The sequence below is a fragment of the Panthera tigris genome, chromosome A2 (genome assembly GCF_018350195.1).
Source record: "Panthera tigris isolate Pti1 chromosome A2, P.tigris_Pti1_mat1.1, whole genome shotgun sequence".
Taxonomy (NCBI): Eukaryota; Metazoa; Chordata; class Mammalia; order Carnivora; family Felidae; genus Panthera; species Panthera tigris.
Window position 1 is genome coordinate 74608223 of NC_056661.1, and position 19628 is coordinate 74627850.

Genomic DNA, 19628 nt, shown 5'->3' on the forward strand with positions numbered 1-19628 from the left:
ATCCGCTGCTACTTTAACATTTGTGAGAGAAAATAAAATTGCATCTGAGTCTTTGAACAAAGAGGGAAGTGTAACAACTACTCAAGATTTGATGGGGGCTGAAATTCCAGGTAGGCTTCACCAAATGTTTAAAGGAAATGCCTCCTTCATTAGATACAATGATGCAAAGAGGCTATGGCCAATGAGACACCATAGCATATATTACAACTCTTGTAAGAGCTTCAAATAACTAGATACGTTTAAACATGGATTTAAAAATCTCCTTCCTTAAGGGTCTAAATTGGACTTACAAGATACAAAGATTGGCGAGCATAAAGATCTGTGCCATTAAAAATATGGAAAATGAGTTCTGTGATAACACAGTAGTGATTCCAGGCCTATTCCAAATTATCAGAACTTAGCATAATTCACATTTTTTACTTATCAACCAATCTTAAGCTAAATTTAGGAGGAAAGAAAAACTGGAAGTTAAAAATAATTCAGGAAGGGGCTTCTGGGTGGTGCAGTTGGTTCAGCATCTGACTCTTGATTTTGGCTCAGGTCATGATATCAGGGTCATGAGATCCAGCCCTGTGCTGGGCTCCATGCTGGGCACAGAGCCTGCTTCAGAGTCTCTTTCTCCCTGTCCCTCCCCTGCGTACACCTGCACTCTCACTCTCTCTCTCTCTCTCTCTCTCTCTCAAACAAGAAAAGAAAAATCAGGACTTCCTCCTTGCTTGGATGAAGAAGATCTGGGTGGGGCTGGAGTCATGATACTGTCTGTGAACCTTACCTGAATAAATGTTAACTATAACTTGACACCTAAGCTTGTCCTCAATGGGGGAAAGAACTGGGGTTATTCCTCATTAACAGTGAAATCTACATGGAACTGTAGGAGCCCTGTTTTCCCTTGACTGAGGAGAAAAATGGGGGGTAAAACTAGGAGGAAGAAACACCGGCAAGCAAGGAATGTTGGGAGGTGGGTCCAGTGGTGTTGTGGGTGAAGGAAATGCACACAGAAGCATGGCTCCTGTGACTCTGGAGGTGGAAGGTGCCTCTGAGGTCACTTCCGCTGTGGATTTCCTCTGTGGGCGGGGAAGTCTGCAGCGCTGAAGGTCTTCCTTAGAGACAGATGCAGGCAATAACCGGGTGGCCTCATGGGTGGGGCTCTGGTCACTTCACACCCTCCACAACCAGAGAGGGGTCCATCTGATTAATATATTTGGGTCCTGAAGGAGATTTTGTATGAAAAATGCCTCTACTGTATGGCGTAACAATATTTAAAAATCATCGTAGTTGGGGGTCCCTTCCACACACCGCCGTTCCAGGAGCATTATTGCAGAATTAGGAGAAGAAACAGCTTAGATGGGTGCCCAATATCTAGTCTCATGTACCCATGCATTTTTTTTCAACAAATATTTGCAAAGCACCTACTAAGTAGCAGCTAAGTGCTTCATCACTATTCTAGACTGGCTAGAATGACCCTCATAGCAACCTGAAAATAGATACCGTTTTCTCTCTCAGCTGGAGAGCACTAATTCGATAAGTTTGCGCATAACAACTTTGTAACATGCTCGGCATGCATTTCAAATACAATTATCAAGAAATGACTCGCTTCCCCTTTCCACCCCCATTCCAGAACTAGATTTGGGCATCTGAACTGCGGGAAAAGCTAGCCATTTGCAATTTTAGTTCAAAAGATATTTGCTGTGTTTCAAAAATTGGTGGGGGAGTAATTCCAAGGAGAGACAAAGCCTGGTGCAGTGGGAATGGATGGCTTGGGCCCTCAGCAAGCAGAGGAAAAGTAAACCTGCTTGGTTTTTATTGCTTGGAACTCTGTCCCTTGCTTGTTTAGAAAGAGGGCAGTGACATTTGTGAGGGAAGCTATAGCCAGGCCCAGGATGGGAGCAGAGGGGGCTTTGGGACCCCCATGGACTGTGCCCACAGACTGATATGCTCCAGAACATTCTGGTGTATTCCAGCATTCTGAGGCTGGTATCCTCAAGACAAGATCTCAGGGCCGAGCTAAGGTTCTAAAGCCCCGTGTTTTAGAGACATGACTCAATTTCTGTCTTCTGGCCAGCCTTTTCTTTTCTTTCCTTTTCCTTTTTTAATATTTGTTTATTTTTGAGAGAGAGAGAGAGAGAGAGAGAGAGAGAGAGAGTGAGCTGGGGAGGGGCAGAGAGAGGGAGACACAGAATCTGAAATAGGCTCCAGGCTCTGAGCTGTCAGCACAGACCCCAACGTGGGGCTTGAACCCAGAAACCCTGACATCATGACCTGAGCCGAAGTCAGAAGCTTAACCTACTGAGCCACCCAGGCCCCCTGGGCAGTCTTTTCTACTGAGTGTTGACCAAGAGAGGGATTTTCTCTCTACTTCCCTGTGAAGTAAACTCCTGTTTACTTCAGATGTTGGAAGTAGGGTGACCAGTTCATCCAGGTTTACCCAGGGATTTCTGGGCTTTAGAACTAGAAGTCCTATCTCCTGGAAACCCCTTCATTCCCAGGCAAACGGGGATGGATAGTCATCCAGAGGATATAAGAGCCAAGTGAACAGGCTGGATATTTCAGTAATAAACCACTGCAAAAGTTAGTGGCTGAAAAGCACTATCATTTTGTTTACTCACCACACTGTGCTCTGCTGGGATCAGCTGAGCGGTTCTTCGGGTGGTCTTGCTGATGCGAATTTAGTCAGTGGGTCAGACGGATGGAGGCTGAGGTTTCTCCCTTTCCACGTGGCCTCTCCATGAGGCTTTTCGCAGCAGGGAGAAATTCTACACAGTAGCACAGGGCTCTGCAGAGTGCCAAACCCGCTCGGCTTCTCCAGGCTTAGGCTGGAACTGGCCCAGTGTACTTTTACTATATCTTATTGGCAAAAGCCAGTCACGGTGCCATTCTACAACTAAGGTAGGGGGACTTCCCACCGAGTGGATACCAAGGGGTGGTTCACAGGGGTGCTCCACAGGTGACAGTCTGCTCCAGTGAGATGCTCATTGGGGCTCACCAGATTCAGGTGCCTGATTACCTCTGACCTGCTTGCTGGGCCACCGGCCACACTGCCTCACACTCAGAAGTGACTGAATGGTTTCACCACTGGTCAGGGCCTTCAAGAGCTCTGTGTAAAGTATACGACAAATTTATCCCTATTATTCTCCCTTCTGCTAAGCATACTGAGGATAGTGAATCCCTGTGAGGTTGCCAGCAGGTTCGCAGGAAGCCACAGGGCAAGAGGCCCAGGTCTTGCGATGTTGACTGATGTTGACGTGAGGCAATCAAGGACCTGACTGTCCTTGGGGCAGCAATTACCCAGATCACCAAAGCACAGCACCTTGCTTACAGGGACCGTCCCTTCTCAACATGGAACCTCCCTACCGCGGGCCCCAAATCTCGTCTTCAAAGTTTGGGGAAGTGTGGGCATCGCTTTCCTCTCCACGGCAGCTCTAAACCCCGCACTGACTTGGTTTCCCAGTCACCTTTCCTCGGGCTGTGTGCCTCCTGAGGGCAGGGCGAGGCCCAGCTTTCTCGAACACACAACCAGGGAGGGGTGCACTCTCCGGAAGAGCCCATCCCCCCGCCTCCACGTCAGAGCACCTCCCATCCCGGCTTCCCCATTCCCACCCCCCGCCCCCCTCCCCCGAGCCTCCTTTTTTTTTTTTTTTTTTTTTTTTTCTGGAAAGAATCGGGCCCCACTCGGCCTCCCCCAACGCAAACTCCGCCTCGAAAGAAACCCGGAGCCGCCTCGGGGCCCCCGGACTGCCGCTGGGCTCGTTCCCCTCTCCCCTCCCGACCTCCTCTTCCACCGCCGCGGGCACTCTCGGGGCATTTTGACTTCTGGCTTCTTCCCTCGCTTTTTCTCGCCGCCCCGCAGCCGGGCCCCGCGCGTCCCGCCTGCGCGCTGTCGCTTTAAGCCGGTGCCTAGCGCTGCGCCCCTCCCTCACCCCTGCCGGCGCTCCCCGGCTGCTCCTCGCAGCCCCTCCCGCGCCTCCTCCTCCTCCTCCTCCTCCCCTCCCGCTCCTCCTCCTGCGCTCCCGCTCGTCCTCGCCGCCGCCGGCCCGCCGCCCGCTCCGCTCCGCTCCTCGCAGCCTCCCGGACCCGCAGCCATGGCCGACATCAAGACGGGCATCTTCGCCAAGAACGTGCAGAAGCGGCTCAACCGCGCGCAGGAAAAGGTCAGAGCGGGCGACGGGCCGCGGGGCAGGTGGCGGGGGCGCGCGGCGGCGAGGGCCGAGCGGGCCGGGGGAGCGGCGGAAGCCGGGGCCGGGGGCGCGGGGATGCCCTGTGCTGCGCCGCGGCGACTGCAGCGAGGCGGCCGCGGGCGGGGAGGCTGGAGCGCCCGGGGCGCGCGGTCCGCCCGAGTCTCCCCGCGCGCTCGCCCCCCGCGCTGCTGGCCGCGGTCGCCGCTCTCCCGGGCGGGCGAGGGCGCGAGCGGTGGCAGGTGCTGCGGCTCGCCCGCGGTCCCCGGAGCCGAGCGCTTCTTCCCGCCCGCGGCACCCGCTCCTCGCTGGCCCGCTGGCCCGCGGGTCCGGGCGGGAGATTGCGGCAGCAGTCCTCCCTCCGGGGGGTCTCCTGGGGACCCAAGTGCGGCAGAAACGGCTGGTGCAGCGCAGAGGCCACCCCCCAGATCTGTACGGATCGATCGGGCTCATCTCAGAAAACCCATGGCTTTAATACAGTGCTGTCCAGTGAATCCTGGAGTTCAAAATAGAGATGTGGATACACACTTTTCTTTCTCTGTGTTCTTTTTTTTTTTGGGGGGGGGGTCCTCTCTGTGTGTGCCCTTTTGGACGTCGGTGTCCTTCTCTGGAAGGTCAGAAATACATGTGACCTGAACCTAACAGTTCTTTGCACATTTCTGCACAAAGAGGGCGTTTTATTGCATTAAAAACAAAACAAAAAAAATCCACATCGCACGCTCAGGTTGGGTTCCCTAGTGTTTTACAAGCTCCTCAGCATATTGGCCTCTCAGTAATTTATTTTCCTCTCCCAGAGATGGGCACAGATGAATCCCAGGTTTACACCAAGCGCAGCCCTGTGCAGTTGAGGTATTGTGGCAGGCGCTGGGCTCGCCTGGCTCCCCTGGAGACTGCTTGTCGTCAAGACCTTGCCAGCACTGAGGTCTTCATTTGTGTCTCCAGCCAAAGGACATTCATATTGCAGCTTAAGCATCGTACTTGAAAATGAACGCCGGCTAATTGAGCCCCACGGTTTGTGTCAGTGGAACTGTGTTCCCTTTCATGTGGCAGTGTTTTCCGTCCCTGGGATTCTGGGTGTTTAGTGTTTGCCTCTTTTACTGGAAGTCAGATTTGCCGCGTTGCTCAAAATGACCGTGAATTTCCCTCTTCAGACCCTGGCTCAGGCTGCTCTCGGTTCCCACCCACCTGGAGGAACTGAGCTGAAGGGGGCACTGATCCCTTTGCCTGTCCCCAGGACCGGAGGCTGTGTGGCTGCCACTGGCCCCTCCCTCCACACACGCACACTCCCAGTGCAGTAAGAGGATTGTATTTCTTTTAATATCTACCCAAGCTCATCCTCAACTAACGAGAACCTCTCCAGCCGCTCCTTCGGCAGCTGCATTAGCAGGGCTTCTTGGCCTCTACCAGTCCCTGGTTAGTTACTTGTCCAGAAAGTAGCTAAGGATCTGCTGGGATCCCAGCCAGGTTTTGTCATCGTTTTTCCATGCTTCACTTTACCCACTTGTAGGTATTCCTCCCCGCTCTCCACTTCCAGCTAGTTACTTGAATCCTTGGTCTGAAGCTTTTTACAGAGTCCACTTTCCATCTGTGAAAGAATTTAGTGGTATAGTCTGCCTTTTCACATATTACATTATTTCTTAATCTGGGTCACCAGCTGTTAATATGCTAAAAATAAATGAAAAGGTATCATAATCTGTCTTACAGAGCGTGCAAGCCCTTGTGAATTGTTGAAAACTCACTTTGTCGTTATTAAGGTCAAGTGTGTATTATGATTGCACTTCTGGATGGTGGTTACTTTTCCATGGGAGGGGAGGTCTAAGGGAGGCTTGTGTAGGGCTTCAGCTATCCTGTTTTCTTCCCTGGGTGAAGTTGCTGATGGAAAGTGCCTGCTGTACCAAATGTAGGGCGTTAAGACACCAAAAGGCTGAGAGTATGGTTTCCACTGGTGGGTAAGTTCTGTCTCTTTCTTGAGCCTGTGCAGCATTAGGGAAAGGGCAGGTGGGAATCCAGGTGAGGTAGCCCAGCCAAGCCTGAAGAGAAGCTACTGGAGGGTGGAAAACACAGTAAGTGACTGCTGAAGGCATTGGACATCTCCCCCAGAGATGCCTTCCTTTTTTGTTTTTGGACTGTTCCTTTTCTCTGATGCAGACACTCCATCGCAGTGTCTGTATACCACATGTGTTCTTGAGACCTTGGCTTCTTGTTTTTACAACCAAATTTTCCCCAAAGAGAGTCTACTTGCTTAAGTTTCTCATTCTCTGTGCTACACCTAATGGTTGCATGCATTTTGGCTCCAAATGCATGACAGAAGCTACTCCTAGAGGGGTCTTAAGATTTTTTTAAATGAATTTAAAATACATTTTTTAATAAATTTTTTTTAGCGTTTATTTATTATTGAGAGACAGAGAGACACAGAGCATGAGCAGGGGAGGGGCTGAGAGATGGAGAGACACAGAATCTGAAGCAGGCTCCAGGCTCCGAGCTGTCAGCACAGAGCCCGACTTGGGGCTCAAACTCACAAACCGCGAGATCATGACCTGAGCCAAAGTCCAACGCTTAACTGACTGAGCCACCCAGGCGCCCCAAAATACATTTTTTTTTAATTGAAGGTCTGTGAAGGTTCAGTGGAGAAAGTGAAATGTATATAAGCGAGAAATAAAACCCCAACAAATTAGGACAGCCATAATTCTACTACCCAGAAGTGTCACTATCATTTGATGCATATTCTAGTAGATCTTTTCCCATTTTTACACGTATATATTTACAACAAAACAGGCTCATACTCAAAGTTTTTTAACCTGTTTATTTCATTTAATAATCATGAACATTCTTCAGTATGTACGTATTTTCTGCTAACATTTTAAATGACTAAACAGTATTGGAACTCATGGATTTAAAAAATTTTTTTTAAAGTTTATTTAGTTTTGAGAGACAGAGAGAGACAGAGCACAAGCAGGGGAGGGGCAGAGAGAGAGGGAGACATAGAATCCGAAGCAGGCTCCAGGCTCTGAGCTGTCAGCACAGAGCCTGACACGGGGCTTGAACTCAAGAGCCATGAGATTATGTCCTGAGCTGAAGTCAGACGCTTAATTGACTGAGCCACCCAGGTGCCCCTGGATTTTAATGAATCTTCTATTTTTTGGACATTCAATTTCCAATGTTTCTGTATATGAATACAAATCTGTATATAATTACAAGGGGTAAACTTGTAGGGAAAATGTTTGTGTACACCCTGAAGTTTTTCCTTAGATACATTCCTAGAAGAATGATTGTGTCAAAGGTATGCTGATTTTTATTATAGCTAGATTGCCTTTCCAAATGGTTGTGTCAATTAACATTCTCACCGGTGGTACGAGACACTTGCCAACACTGGATAATAAAATTTAAAATAATCGATAGCTGTGTCATTGGAAAAAAATGAGTTCCTGTTTGTTTTGTTTGATTATTGAAAACCAAACATTATTTTTTGTATTCCTGTTTGTTTTTTTTTCACTTGTGAATTGTGTTTATTTTTTTGCCCACTTTGTTTAGCATCTGCACCCTGTTCTGTGTAAGGGCAAAAACTATCAATTCTAAAGGTTACAAATATGGTTTCTTCCATTTCTATGTACTTTGTAGTTTTTGATGATTTTCTTCTGCCATAGAGAACATTTATGTTTATGTTGTGTTTACGTTTTATGTATAACTACTTAAATCTCTCCATTGATTTTGTATGGCTTCTCTCTTGGGTATTGAATTAATCAGGGTCCTGGCTTTTGTAAAAAGTGGAAAACACCGATCAAACTGGTTTAAGGAAAAAGGGAAATATAATTACTAAAAATAAAAATATGGCTCTTGCACATACAAATCTAAATGGGATTTTAACATATAAATGTATATTAAGCTATAACTGTTCTTATACATATACATATATGTAAATATATGCATATGTGTGTGTATTACATTTTTTAACTCATTGGATTCTATGTGGTCGGTGTTATTTCTGCCCCCATTTTATTAAAAAAAGTTTTTTTAAACGTTTATTTATTTTTGAGAGAGAGAGCCTGTGGGGGAAGGGCAGAGAGAGAGAGGGGATCCAAAGCAGGCTCCATGCTGACAACAGCAAGCCTGATGGGGGGTTCCAACTCAGGAACCACGAGATCAAGACCTGGGCTGAAATCAGTGCTCAGCCTACTGAGCTACCCAGGTGCCCCTCTGTCCTCATTTTAAATATGAGGAAGGGGGTGCCTGGGTTGGTCAGTCGGTTAAGCATCCGACTTCAGCTCAGGGCATGATCTTACAGTTCCTGGGTTTGAGCCCCTTGTGGGGCTCTGTACAGATAGTTCAGGGCATGGAGCCTGCTTCGGATTCTGTGTCTCCCCCTCTGTCTCTGCTCCTCCCTCTCTTGTGCGTGCATGCGCGCACGCTCTCTCTCTTTCTAAAATATAAAAATAAACATTAAAAGAAATGAAGAAGAGGTTAAGTGACACGCCAAGGTCACACAGTTAGTAAGTAGTAAAGGCGAAGTTTGAACCCAGGCAGTCAAGTGATTTTCCATTTTGTGTTATTGCCTCTTATAATTAATGAAAAAGGCAGGGGTAGACAAACTTCAGACCTACTGGAACCAGGGGTTCAACCACAGGCATCAGGGCTCACATGCCTTCTCCCCATCTCTCCTCTTGCTGTTCATTCTGGCAGCTCCATTCTTTTTTATAAAGTTTTTTTTAATGTTTATATATTTTTGAGACAGAGACAGAGTGTGTTTGGGGGAGGGGCAGAGAGAGAGGGAGACACAGAATCCGAAGCAGGCTTCAGGCTCTGAGCTGTCAGCACAGAGCCTGATGCTGGGCTCGAACTCGTCAACCACGAGATCATGACCTGAGTCGGACACTCAACTGACTGAGCCACCCAGGCGCTCCCCCCACCTTTATTTATTTATTTATTTATTTATTTATTTATTTATTTATTTATTTTTGAGACACAGAGAGACAGAGTGATGACAGCCCATTTTTGGGCAAGTTCTGTCTTGGTGGCAGGGTGGCCGTCAGCAGCTCTAGATAAGAGCATGCTTTTCCTTCAACATTTATATAGAACTCAGTATAGCTCTCATTGGCCCAAATTGGGCCTTGTGCTTCTTCCTGGGAGGAAAGAAATCTCTCTGGCCAAGGACCAGGACCATAGGTTGGATTGGGCCTGAGTCACAGACTACTACTGATGCTGGGTTGGAGAAGGCCCCCACCCCAGACCATATGGAGTGCTGTAGAGAAGGAAGGAAAATCAGAGTATAGATGGGGGACTGAATGCTACACTGGCAAAATAAAAGGTATCCACTGAGGCATACTTGTTTGTCCCATGTTTATATAAATAGTCATGTATTTTGTAATGTATAATTTAATATTTGCCAAAAAAATTTCCTACCAAATTAATGTATGCAGTTTAAAAAATCAAATATAATATAATAAAATAATATAAAACATTTATTTTGAAAAGTAGCAGGCCTCTGTCCCCTCCTCTCAGCCTCATCTTTTTTCCCCAGAGGTAGCTATGACTAGCCCCAACATCTCTGTAAAATATGCTTGTATAAAATAACTACTTCTTGATCTATCGTTTAATATTTGGTGAATATAGGTAAAGATTTAGCTGTCTTACCTTCATCTCCATTTCCACATCCTTCAGTCATGTATTATGGCACAAACTGTTGATTGCTGAGGATTATCTTTTAAAAAATTATAAAGTATAATTTTTATTGAATAAAATATACAAATCTTAAGTATTCCACTTGGGGGATTTTTATGTATATGGATATCTGCATAGTTAGCACCCAGGTCAAGTTATAGAACATTTTTATCCTGCCAGATACCCATCATCCCTCATGTTTCTCCTATTCTTTATCTGTTTAAATTCCTTTATTTTAAATTCCTTTACTGTCATTTCCCTGATAAGCATTTTTACATGTTCTTATTGGTAACTTTGATAGCTTCTTTTGTGAGGTGTCTGTTAAAGTCTTTTGGCTATGCTTTTATTTGAGTGGCTTGTCATTTTATTATTGATTTGAGGAACTTATTTATATATTCAGGATATGAATCTTGTCAAGTAGACATTTCACAAGTGTTTTCTTGAGGAAAGTGGTTTGCCTTTTTCTTTCTTAATGGTGCCCTTGGATAAACTGAAGTTTTAAATTTTTATGAAGTTGTATCTGAGGATTAAGTTTTTCATTCAGCTTTTTGGTTTCTCTGGAGTTAATAATTGCTTTTGTTTTATTTGCTTATTTTCCTACGAACTATTTAGAATTATTTCTTCTTACTTCATCAGGTCTGTCATTGCCCATCAATATTATTGTCAAAGGCTCAGTATATAAAATAATGTAATTGTTCTGTTTTCCCCAACTGAAGGACCCCTCTATACCCCCTTTTGGGGCCTCTGCCCTTTTGCTGTAATCTGGGCTGATTTTCTTTCTAGGCCTGCTTGCTGTAAATCTGTCATCCTCTGTCTTTACTTGCCAGTGTTGGGGTTAAGAAGGGCTTGAAGGCTCATCTGTTCTATATCCCAGGCTTTCAAATAGTCCCCTATTATCAGGGTTGTGCTTGATATTCAACTGTATACAGTACTTAGTTGCACTGGGTTTTCAACTTGAGTGTATTTGTGTGTGTAACTGTGCAAGGAGAATTGGCTGCTTTTTCATTGGTTGCTGTGTACAGGCACTTTTTTTTTTGGTTTGTTTTACCTTTCTCTGCTTTGCTGAGTTGTTTCCATTCTTCCATCCTCCTTTCTGCTTCTCTAAAATGTATTAAACTCTCTGATCTACTATGATGCCTCCCCTGTTTTTGTCATTGTATGTTCATACCTTCTTTATGCCTGTACTATCTTATGCCTGTACTATTTTATTTAGGTTTTGGGAGGAGATGGAAATAAACACAGTCAATCCGTCTGTTTTTCCATAAGCCTTTCTACTTAAATATTTAATCCCTTTGAGATCTATTTTTTTGTCCATCTTCTTCCTTCTGTGAAATCCAATGACATTTATTTGGTCTTAGCATCCTTGACTTCTGTGCAATATTTAAATTGGTGGACAATTGTAAACATTTTTATACATTAGATATGTTTTAACATGATTCTTGTGAGCAGGGAAACTTTTGGTATGTTATAATATGAAACTTTTTAGGCATTGTTTTTGTTTCTTTCTGTTTTATTAAGGGAGTTACTTATTTAAATTCTTACTTTTTAAATTCTCAGGAAGTGTCCAGTTTGATATTCTTTGGGCTAGTTTATCTGCCCCAAGTGAAAATTACGTGACAGTCTTAGGTGTAATGTTTTTCATGTATTGTATTTTCCAACTAAGTTGAAGGTACTTGAGGACAAGGGCCACATGTCTTGTGAATGGTACGTGCTCATTGATTTGACTTTTGTGTTCTTGCTTGTTCATACTGCACCCCTGTAAAGCTTCCTTCCTCATTATTCTTTCTCTGTCTTTTGTGAAACTATCATAAAGGGTTCATGATATGCATCCCTGTCATTTTCTCTGTGATTTTGTGAAGGTAGTATATGAAATAAATTATTCTTACAGGTTCTGTACATGGTAAGGACTCCAAACAATATTAGATGGAACTGAGCTAACTTGTCATTTTTATAAGTCAAACAGCCAAATATTGGTACAGTCATGTGGTTCAGTCCAATATTGATTGTGTGATATGGCAAGAAAAACAATGTCATTTCTTCCCATATACCTAATTATATGACATTTTTTTAAAATTACTGCCTTGCTGATGCCCACAGATTTGTTCTCAAAGAGAAACATGTGGATGATGTTTCTGTGTGCATGTGCTTGTGTGTGTGTGTGTGTGTGTGTGTGTGTGTGTGTGTATGTGTATGTTAGATGTAAATACAATAGAAGGAAGACCTTGCTCTGTCCAGAAGATTCCTTTTTTTTTTTTTTTTTTAATTTGAGAGAGAGAGACAGAGAGAGAGCACACAGTGGGGAAGAGGGGCAGAGGGAGAGAAAGAAACAATCTCAAACCGGCTCCACACTCAGTGCAGAGCCTGATGTGGGGGTGGATCCCATGGCCTTGGGATCATGACCTGAACTGAAATCAAGGGTCAGATACCCAACTGACTGAGCCACCCAGGAGCCCCCAGGAGATTCTATCCATGGGGCCTGTTGCTAGAAGTGTGGATTTTATGACCACATTTGTATCTGAAGACACTTTGGAGCCTGCATCACTGTGGCAATCCAGGGTTTCCTCTTTCAAGGTCATCTGAAGCTTTCTTGTTGCCTGCTTCTACATTGTGCAAACTTATGCCTTCCCTTCCACTAAGATAATTTTCTCTGTGTATATTAAAAACAGCCAAATTTAAAGTAACACAAGGATACTTGTGACACAGTAAGGCTTTCATCTTTCTTTTTCTTTTTCTTTTAACAGACACTCAAATACCCACACATCCTTTTTTCTCCAGGAATCAATACAATAGGGAATCAAAACTATAGGATCTCCGATTTTAACATTAGTAAAAGTTACCTTTCTCCTTTACAGGATAGCATATTGTGTGTGTGGCATGTATATGTGTGAGACTCCTAAGTCATACTTTAGAAGCCAACTTGTCTATGGACTGATACAACTTAAAATACCTGAAATACTTATGTAAGTGATATGGCCTACTTTATTTGGGGTATAAAACGAGGTCCCATTTCTTTGAATATTCACATTAAATGATTTCAACATCTCATCCAATGTATCATAAGAATCTCTGACTGCTCTCTGGGGTTCTGTCTTGTGATAAATTCAGCAACCCTAGGGGGGAAGCTCCCTGTCTCTAAAGGAGTCAGTCAGTGGTTTTTACTATGGCCCTATGGAAAATGGTCCCAAAAGGGTATCCAGCATTCAGATGTCATTCTTGTCCCCTGGATGAGCATTGTAGTGATCAAGGAGCACAGCACCCCCACTAACAGTTCCCACAGTAATGGTAGGGGCAGGAAGCCTTTCTTTCTAGATTATTTCCCACTGTGGTCACTCTGTGCTGCAGCATGCCTGAGCCCCACGTGTATGATCCATGGGCGTATCATTTCCAAATACACCTGCACATGTATACCCATAGCTTCCCTGCTCCAAGATTTCCCATGATGCCAGGGTTCCTAAGTTCGGACATTTGATGTTATCAAACACTGATTATCCATTCCATTCCATTCCACTGCAGTCTGTTCCATTTCTAATAAAATGCTTGTGGGATCATGCTGAATTTATCTCAAGACTACACTTTGAAAATACTACCCTAGAGGCCCTCCAGCATCTTTTCCTATATGTTGACTTTCTTTTGGGTCACTTCAGTCCATTCAGGGATGGGTGGATGGGTGTGAGTGCGTGTGTGTGTGTGTGTGTGTGTGTGTGTGTGTGTATGTATCTATGATTAGGTTTCAAACAAAAAATACTGTAATGCACTCTGGGAGGGCTTGAGTAGCGAAGAGAGAGTATTTAAAAAATAATTTGTTCTTGTGGCTTTTTAAAGTCTGAGAATTTCAACTCTGCTGTTCAAACACAATTTTTTTGGTGATTTCGAGGGGCCATCTGAGTAGATTCTGAGGAAATAAGGGCCTGTGGGCTTCTGTGAAAGGGCTATTACATGTAAAGATCTCTTGTGTTACAGATACAATTTTCTAGAGAGTCTCAATAATGACTAAGATTTACATAATGAAAGTACCATCATCACAGAGTTAAAGAATTTACCCATGAAAAAATATAATAAGACTATATACATAGCATTATGCGAAATTAAAGTGATAGTAATCACAGTTGCTTGAGAACACATCCACGGGGCCAACTTTTAATATAGAAATGCTGAAACTTCATTCTTATTGATTCAAAATCTAAATTTAAGTGTAGTACTTCAGTAGATGCATTTCCTGAATACATATTGAGTGAATCCCTTATTAGGAATGATGCTGGATAAAGCCATGGGTAAGATCTTAGTTTTGAAATATTTGCTATGCTACAGCCATATATCAATTTTGATTGCCCTGAAACAACTTAGAACAGATGTACCAAACCCAGAAAACCACCAAGTTGATCATTTCACCTTATTGTCATACAGTTATTTAGCTGAAAGTTTAGTTCCTACATGGAAAGAACCTGAATATATCTATGCCATATAGTTTTTTGTATCTTAAAAGTGCCTATAATAATTTCTTAGAGGTGCTTGGGTGTCCCAATCAGTTAAGCACCTGATTCTTAATTTTGGCTCGGGTCACGATCTCACAGTCATGAGATTGAGCCCCTCGTTGGGCTCTGTGCTGAGCCCGGAGCCCGCTTGGGATTCTTTCTCTCCCCATCTTTTCTGCTCCTCCCCTCATGTGTGCAGGCCCTCTCTCTCTCTCAAAATAAAGAAACATTTTAAAAAAGAATTTAATAAAATACACATGGGCCCATACGTAAGTGCACTCTTGTTATGGCACGTAATACTGAGTAAAGGATGCTAAACTTACTCTAAAAGTGATATATTCTACTGTGAAGTCAATCTGGTAGAATTCATTCATTCATGTAGTCATGTATTAAGACTCTAATGCGTGAAAGACCCTTGGTAGCTACTTACAATATAGCAGTCAACAAAGCCATTCTGGTTGACCATATCGACCAGCAGGAGTTGGTAGAGAGGTAAACTTTAAAAAAAAAATGTTTATTTTTTTTATTTTGAGAGGGAGAGAGAGAATCCCAAGCAGGCTCTGCACTGTCAGCACAGAGCCCAACATGGGGCTCCATTTCACGAACTGTGAGATCACGACTTGAGCCGAAATCAAGAGTCAGACGCTTAACCAACTGAGCAACCTAGGTGCCCTAAGAGATAAACTTTTGGGCATAATAATAACTACATGGTTATTAATGAAAGATCATAATTAAATATTCTGTGAGGAGAAAACAAGTTTTTTTTATGTAAATGGGTAACTCCCCTGGAGTGAGAGGATTGGACACACCTACGTGAAGAAGGTAGATGTTAAGCTAGGATCTAAAGGATGAGTTGTGTTATTAGGCAAGAGGAATGGGGTGATGGTTTAGTGATTGTAGGAGTCAGGATGAATTCCATAGAAATACAGAGTAAGAGTTGTGGAATATAGAAGTCAGAATCAACTGTTTACACTGGCTTCATAAAGGATCCCCTTCTACCATTTCCACGCTTAGTGGGGCAAAGTGGACCCTAACCAGGATGGTCCTACTGTAATACTAATCCCCCTGTTGTGTGATCAGATTTTTACTCTGACCTGTTGAAGGGTTCTTGTGGGGCTGAGTTCCTCCTTGACACAGAGGCGGGACACTGGTTCAGAGCCAGCTTGCCCTCTGAATTATACATACATACATATGTAGATCATACATAGTCATCCAAAGATGCTTTTGTACAATGGCAGTAAACTCCCAGCCCGGTCTTCTTTCATGGATTTGTAGGGTCTCTTACTTCAAGCCGTCAGAAATTTCAAATAAAAATGAAAGCCCTGAAATGTCACACACCAACAAAGATTAGTTTGTCTTTTAAACAAAGGGTTTGATTGCATTTGGATACCAAGCATTTGATGAGAGAGAGGGAGAAACAGAGAGAGAGAGAGAGAGAGAGAGAGAGAGGACAGAGGGAACACACATGGTTAAGGCTGGCACCAAGTTGACTTAATTATGTTGTAGGCATTGACTTGATTATTTCACAGGCAGTGGTCTGGAATTTAAGAATAATCTGTTTGGGGTGATTTGCAGCTTGGAAATAATCAAATTTGGAAGAGAATCTTTTGCAGCAGACTTTCTCTTCCTCTACCTAATAATGGTGGCTAACGGTTGATTAGTCCAGATAGTCCAAGCCTTGGAAGGATCTCCCATTTTGTGGTAGCACAGCCTAGAGCTGTATGATACCTTTCATATATCCAACAATTCCTCAATATTTGAGACATCTGTTATAAGAAAACTTGCCTCTTAAAGCTATGTATTTCTTTAGTAAAATATTAATTTCTTGCCTCCTCTCTGTTCAGTGGGTTCTTCTCTGTGTCTCTAGAACATGATATACAAACACTGCCCTCATCCTTTTAGGAAATGCCTGTGGCTGTGGGGACCACTAGCATTCTGAAGCAGTGGGTTAGGACAGGAAAGGCTTTCCTGGAGACTTGCATTGGTCCATAATTGCTCCTGTTTTTTTAAGGCATTTTCTAAAGTTTATTTATTTTGAGAGAGAGAGTGAGCGAGCGAGTGCACATGCAGGTGCTCAAGCTGGAAAGGGGAAGAGAGAGAGAAGGAGAGAGAGAATCCCTAGCAGGCTCCATGCTGTCAGCACAGAGCCTGACGCAGGGCTTGATCCCATGAACCGTGAGATCATGACCCGAGCTGAAATGAAGAGTCAGACCCAGCCAGCTAAGCCACTCAGGCGCCCCCAGAATTGCTCCTGTTACATATAGAAAATGAATCTGAAATCAAGTACCTCTATTCCAGTGTTTTCTTCAAGTGTCACCAGGAATATTTGCAGAAGAGGTGAGTTCAAATTCAGATTCCTGGGTCTAGTTACAAACTTAGCAGAATCTCTTAAGTAAGACATGCATTTTTAATAACTTCCTCTGGTAATTCAAAGGCTCAGTGAAGTTTGCAAAACATATTGCTTTAGGGAAAGGACTTTGGTTGAGAATTTGTGGTGATATATGATCTCCTGGGTCCACTTTGGGGTTATAATATGGTGAGTAAGCCTTCTACTTCTTCACGACTTATAAATTTATCTCCAGTGTAGTGAAGAGAGAGAGGTGAAGCGCAGAACCCTTATGGAATGCTTGAAAAATACCCTTATGTTTAAAATAGCTTACTTAAATTCCAAAGAGATCAGTCACTTTGAAATATTGGAAGTGTTTCATCAAGGGACAGATGTCTTCCTTGTTAGGGATGTTGTATAGCATAGAAGGCTGGATCTGTGTCATCTGATTCTGTAAAAAAAACTATAATTTTAGAGTGATGCTACTTAATGCATCAATCACAAAAAGAAATGCCTCAAAAAACAGCATATTTTTGGTAGGTGATAGAGGAGATGGGGTGAGTTTGAAAGATTTATTTATAATTACACTGAGTTTGTCTGTTTTATCATGGAAGTTATAGTAATGAGATTGCTTAAGTGCCTAGTAGAGAGTGTGGTCAAAACTCAGAGGATAATTTTAGTCTCCTGTGGGAGAAACCCTATTTGCTAGGAAGTAGACCATTCAATGTCAAGTTAGATTTTGAAAAATATTTTTTTAAGGATTTATGTGTCTGTATTCTTTGAGGGGGAGAGGGGCAGAGAGAGAGAGATTTAGAATTCCAAGCAGGCTCTGTGCTGCCAGCACAGAGCCCAATGTGGGCTCAAACTCAGGAAGCCAAGACCTGAGAGAGCTGAAACAGAGTTGGATGTTTTACCAACTGAGCCCCCAGGCGCCCCATGTCTATATTCCTAATGTATATTGTTTTATAGGTTTTTTCTGTGATGGTTTATCTCGTTTTAGTATCTGAGTAATAATGGTTTCAAAGAATGAATTGGGAAGTGGCCCCTCTCCTATTTTTGGAAGAGTTTATGAAGGATTGGTGTTAATTCTTTTAATATTTGTAGAAATCACCATTGAAGCCATCTAGGCTTCATTTTGTTTTATTTGTGGGAAGTTTTTTGATTGCTGATAAATTCTCTTTATTTGTCTTAGGTCTATGCAGATTTTCTATTTCTTTCTGAGTCAGTTTTGGTAGTTCATGTCTTTCTAGGAATTTTCCATTTCAATTAGTTTGTGTATCTACCTTGTTGACATACAGTTATTCATCGTGTTCTTATATATCGTAGTATTACTTTTAATTTTTGTAAGACTGGTTGCAAATGTCATCTGTTTCATTGCTAGTTTTACTAATTTCAGTCTTCTCTCTTTCTTCCGTGGCCAGTCTACCTAAAGGCTTGTCAATTTTGTTAATCGCTCCAAAGAACCAACTTTTGGTTCCACTGATTTTCTCTGTTGTTTTTCTGTTCTCTGTTCCATTTACTTCCACTCAATGTTTATTCTTTCCTTTCTGCTATTTGCTTTGGGTTTTGTTTGTGTTTAGTTTAATGTGGAAGGTTAGATAACTGATTTGACATCTTTTTAATACAGGTGCTTATAGCTCTAAATTTCTCATTAAGAAATTTAGCTGCATTCCATAAGTGTTGCTATGTTGTTTTCATTTATCTCAAAGTATATCTAATTTCCTTTATTATTTTCTTTGATATGTTGGTTATTTAGGAGTATGTTGTTTTATTTCCATATTTGTTAATTTTCTAAATTTCCCTTGTTAGTAGTTACTAATTTCATTCAGTTGTAGTTGGATAACATACTTTATGTGATTTCAGTCCTTTTAAATTTGTGAGGGTGGGATTTGGATGAAGATGGTCAAAGGTACAAACTTCCAATTATAAGGTAAATAAGTTACAGGATGTAATGTACAGCTTGATGACCATAGTTACAATACCATATTGTATATTGAACATTGCTGAAAAGGTAGATCTTAAAAGTTCTCATTATAAGAAAAAAATTTGTAACTGTGAGATGATGGATGTTAACTAAACTTAGTGTGGTCATCATTTCACACTATATACATGTATTCAAATCATGAAATTGCACACCTTTCTTATACAGTGTTACGTATCTAATTGCGTCTCAGTAAAACTGGAAAAATAAATTTATGGAGGCTTGTTTTATAGTCTAACATGTTGTCTATCCTGGAGGATGGTCCGTATCCACTTGAGAATAATTATAGTCTGCTGTTGTTGAATAAAGTTTTCTATAGATGTGTGTTAGGACTTCTTGGTTTATAGTGGTGTTCAGATCATTGATTTCCTTATTGGTTTTCTGTCTAGTTGTTCTATCCAGTATTGAAACTAAGGTATTGGAATCTTCAACTATTATTTTTGAATTCTCTGTTCTCTTCAGTTCTACCAGTTTTAGCTTCATATATTTTGGTACATTTTCATTAGGTGCATAAGTGTTTCTATTTATTGTATCTTCTTCACAAATTGACCTTTTGTCATTATAAAATGGCCTGCTTTGTATTTAGAAACGTTTTTTTCCTTAAAGTCTATTTTGTCTGATATAGACACTTTAGCTCTCTTTTGGTTACTCTTTGCATGGTATATCTTTTTCATTCTTATACTTTCAACCTATTTGTGTCTTAGAATCTAAATTGTGTCTCTTGCAGACATTAGGTAGTTTCATATTTTTTATCCATCTGCTGATCTCTGCCTTTTAATTGTAGTGGTTCGTTTATTTACATTTAATATAATTACTGATAAAGTAAGATTTATGTCTACCATTGATATTTTATTTATTTTTGTTTCTCAGTTCTTCCTCACTGCCTTTTTTTGTGTTAAATAGGTATTTTATAGAATGCCATTTAAAAGTTTCTTAAGGTTTATTTATTTATTTGAGAGAATGAGGAAGCAGAGGAGGGGCAGAGAGAGAGAGAGAGAGAGCGAGGGAGAGAGAGAATCCCA

At 42.4% G+C, this 19628-nt stretch overlaps 1 protein-coding gene across 2 annotated transcripts in view; it reads left to right on the forward strand.

Annotated features, from left to right (window-relative positions):
• The first annotated feature begins 4025 nt into the window (after positions 1-4025).
• AMPH (amphiphysin) overlaps positions 4026-19628 on the forward strand; it is a 246350-nt gene continuing 230747 nt past the window's right edge. For both annotated transcript variants that reach the window (XM_042963958.1, XM_042963965.1), the window contains exon 1: positions 4026-4148. In XM_042963958.1, the coding sequence (XP_042819892.1) occupies positions 4080-4148 (69 nt within the window). In that variant the 5' untranslated portion in view covers positions 4026-4079. The remainder of the gene's footprint in view (positions 4149-19628) is intronic.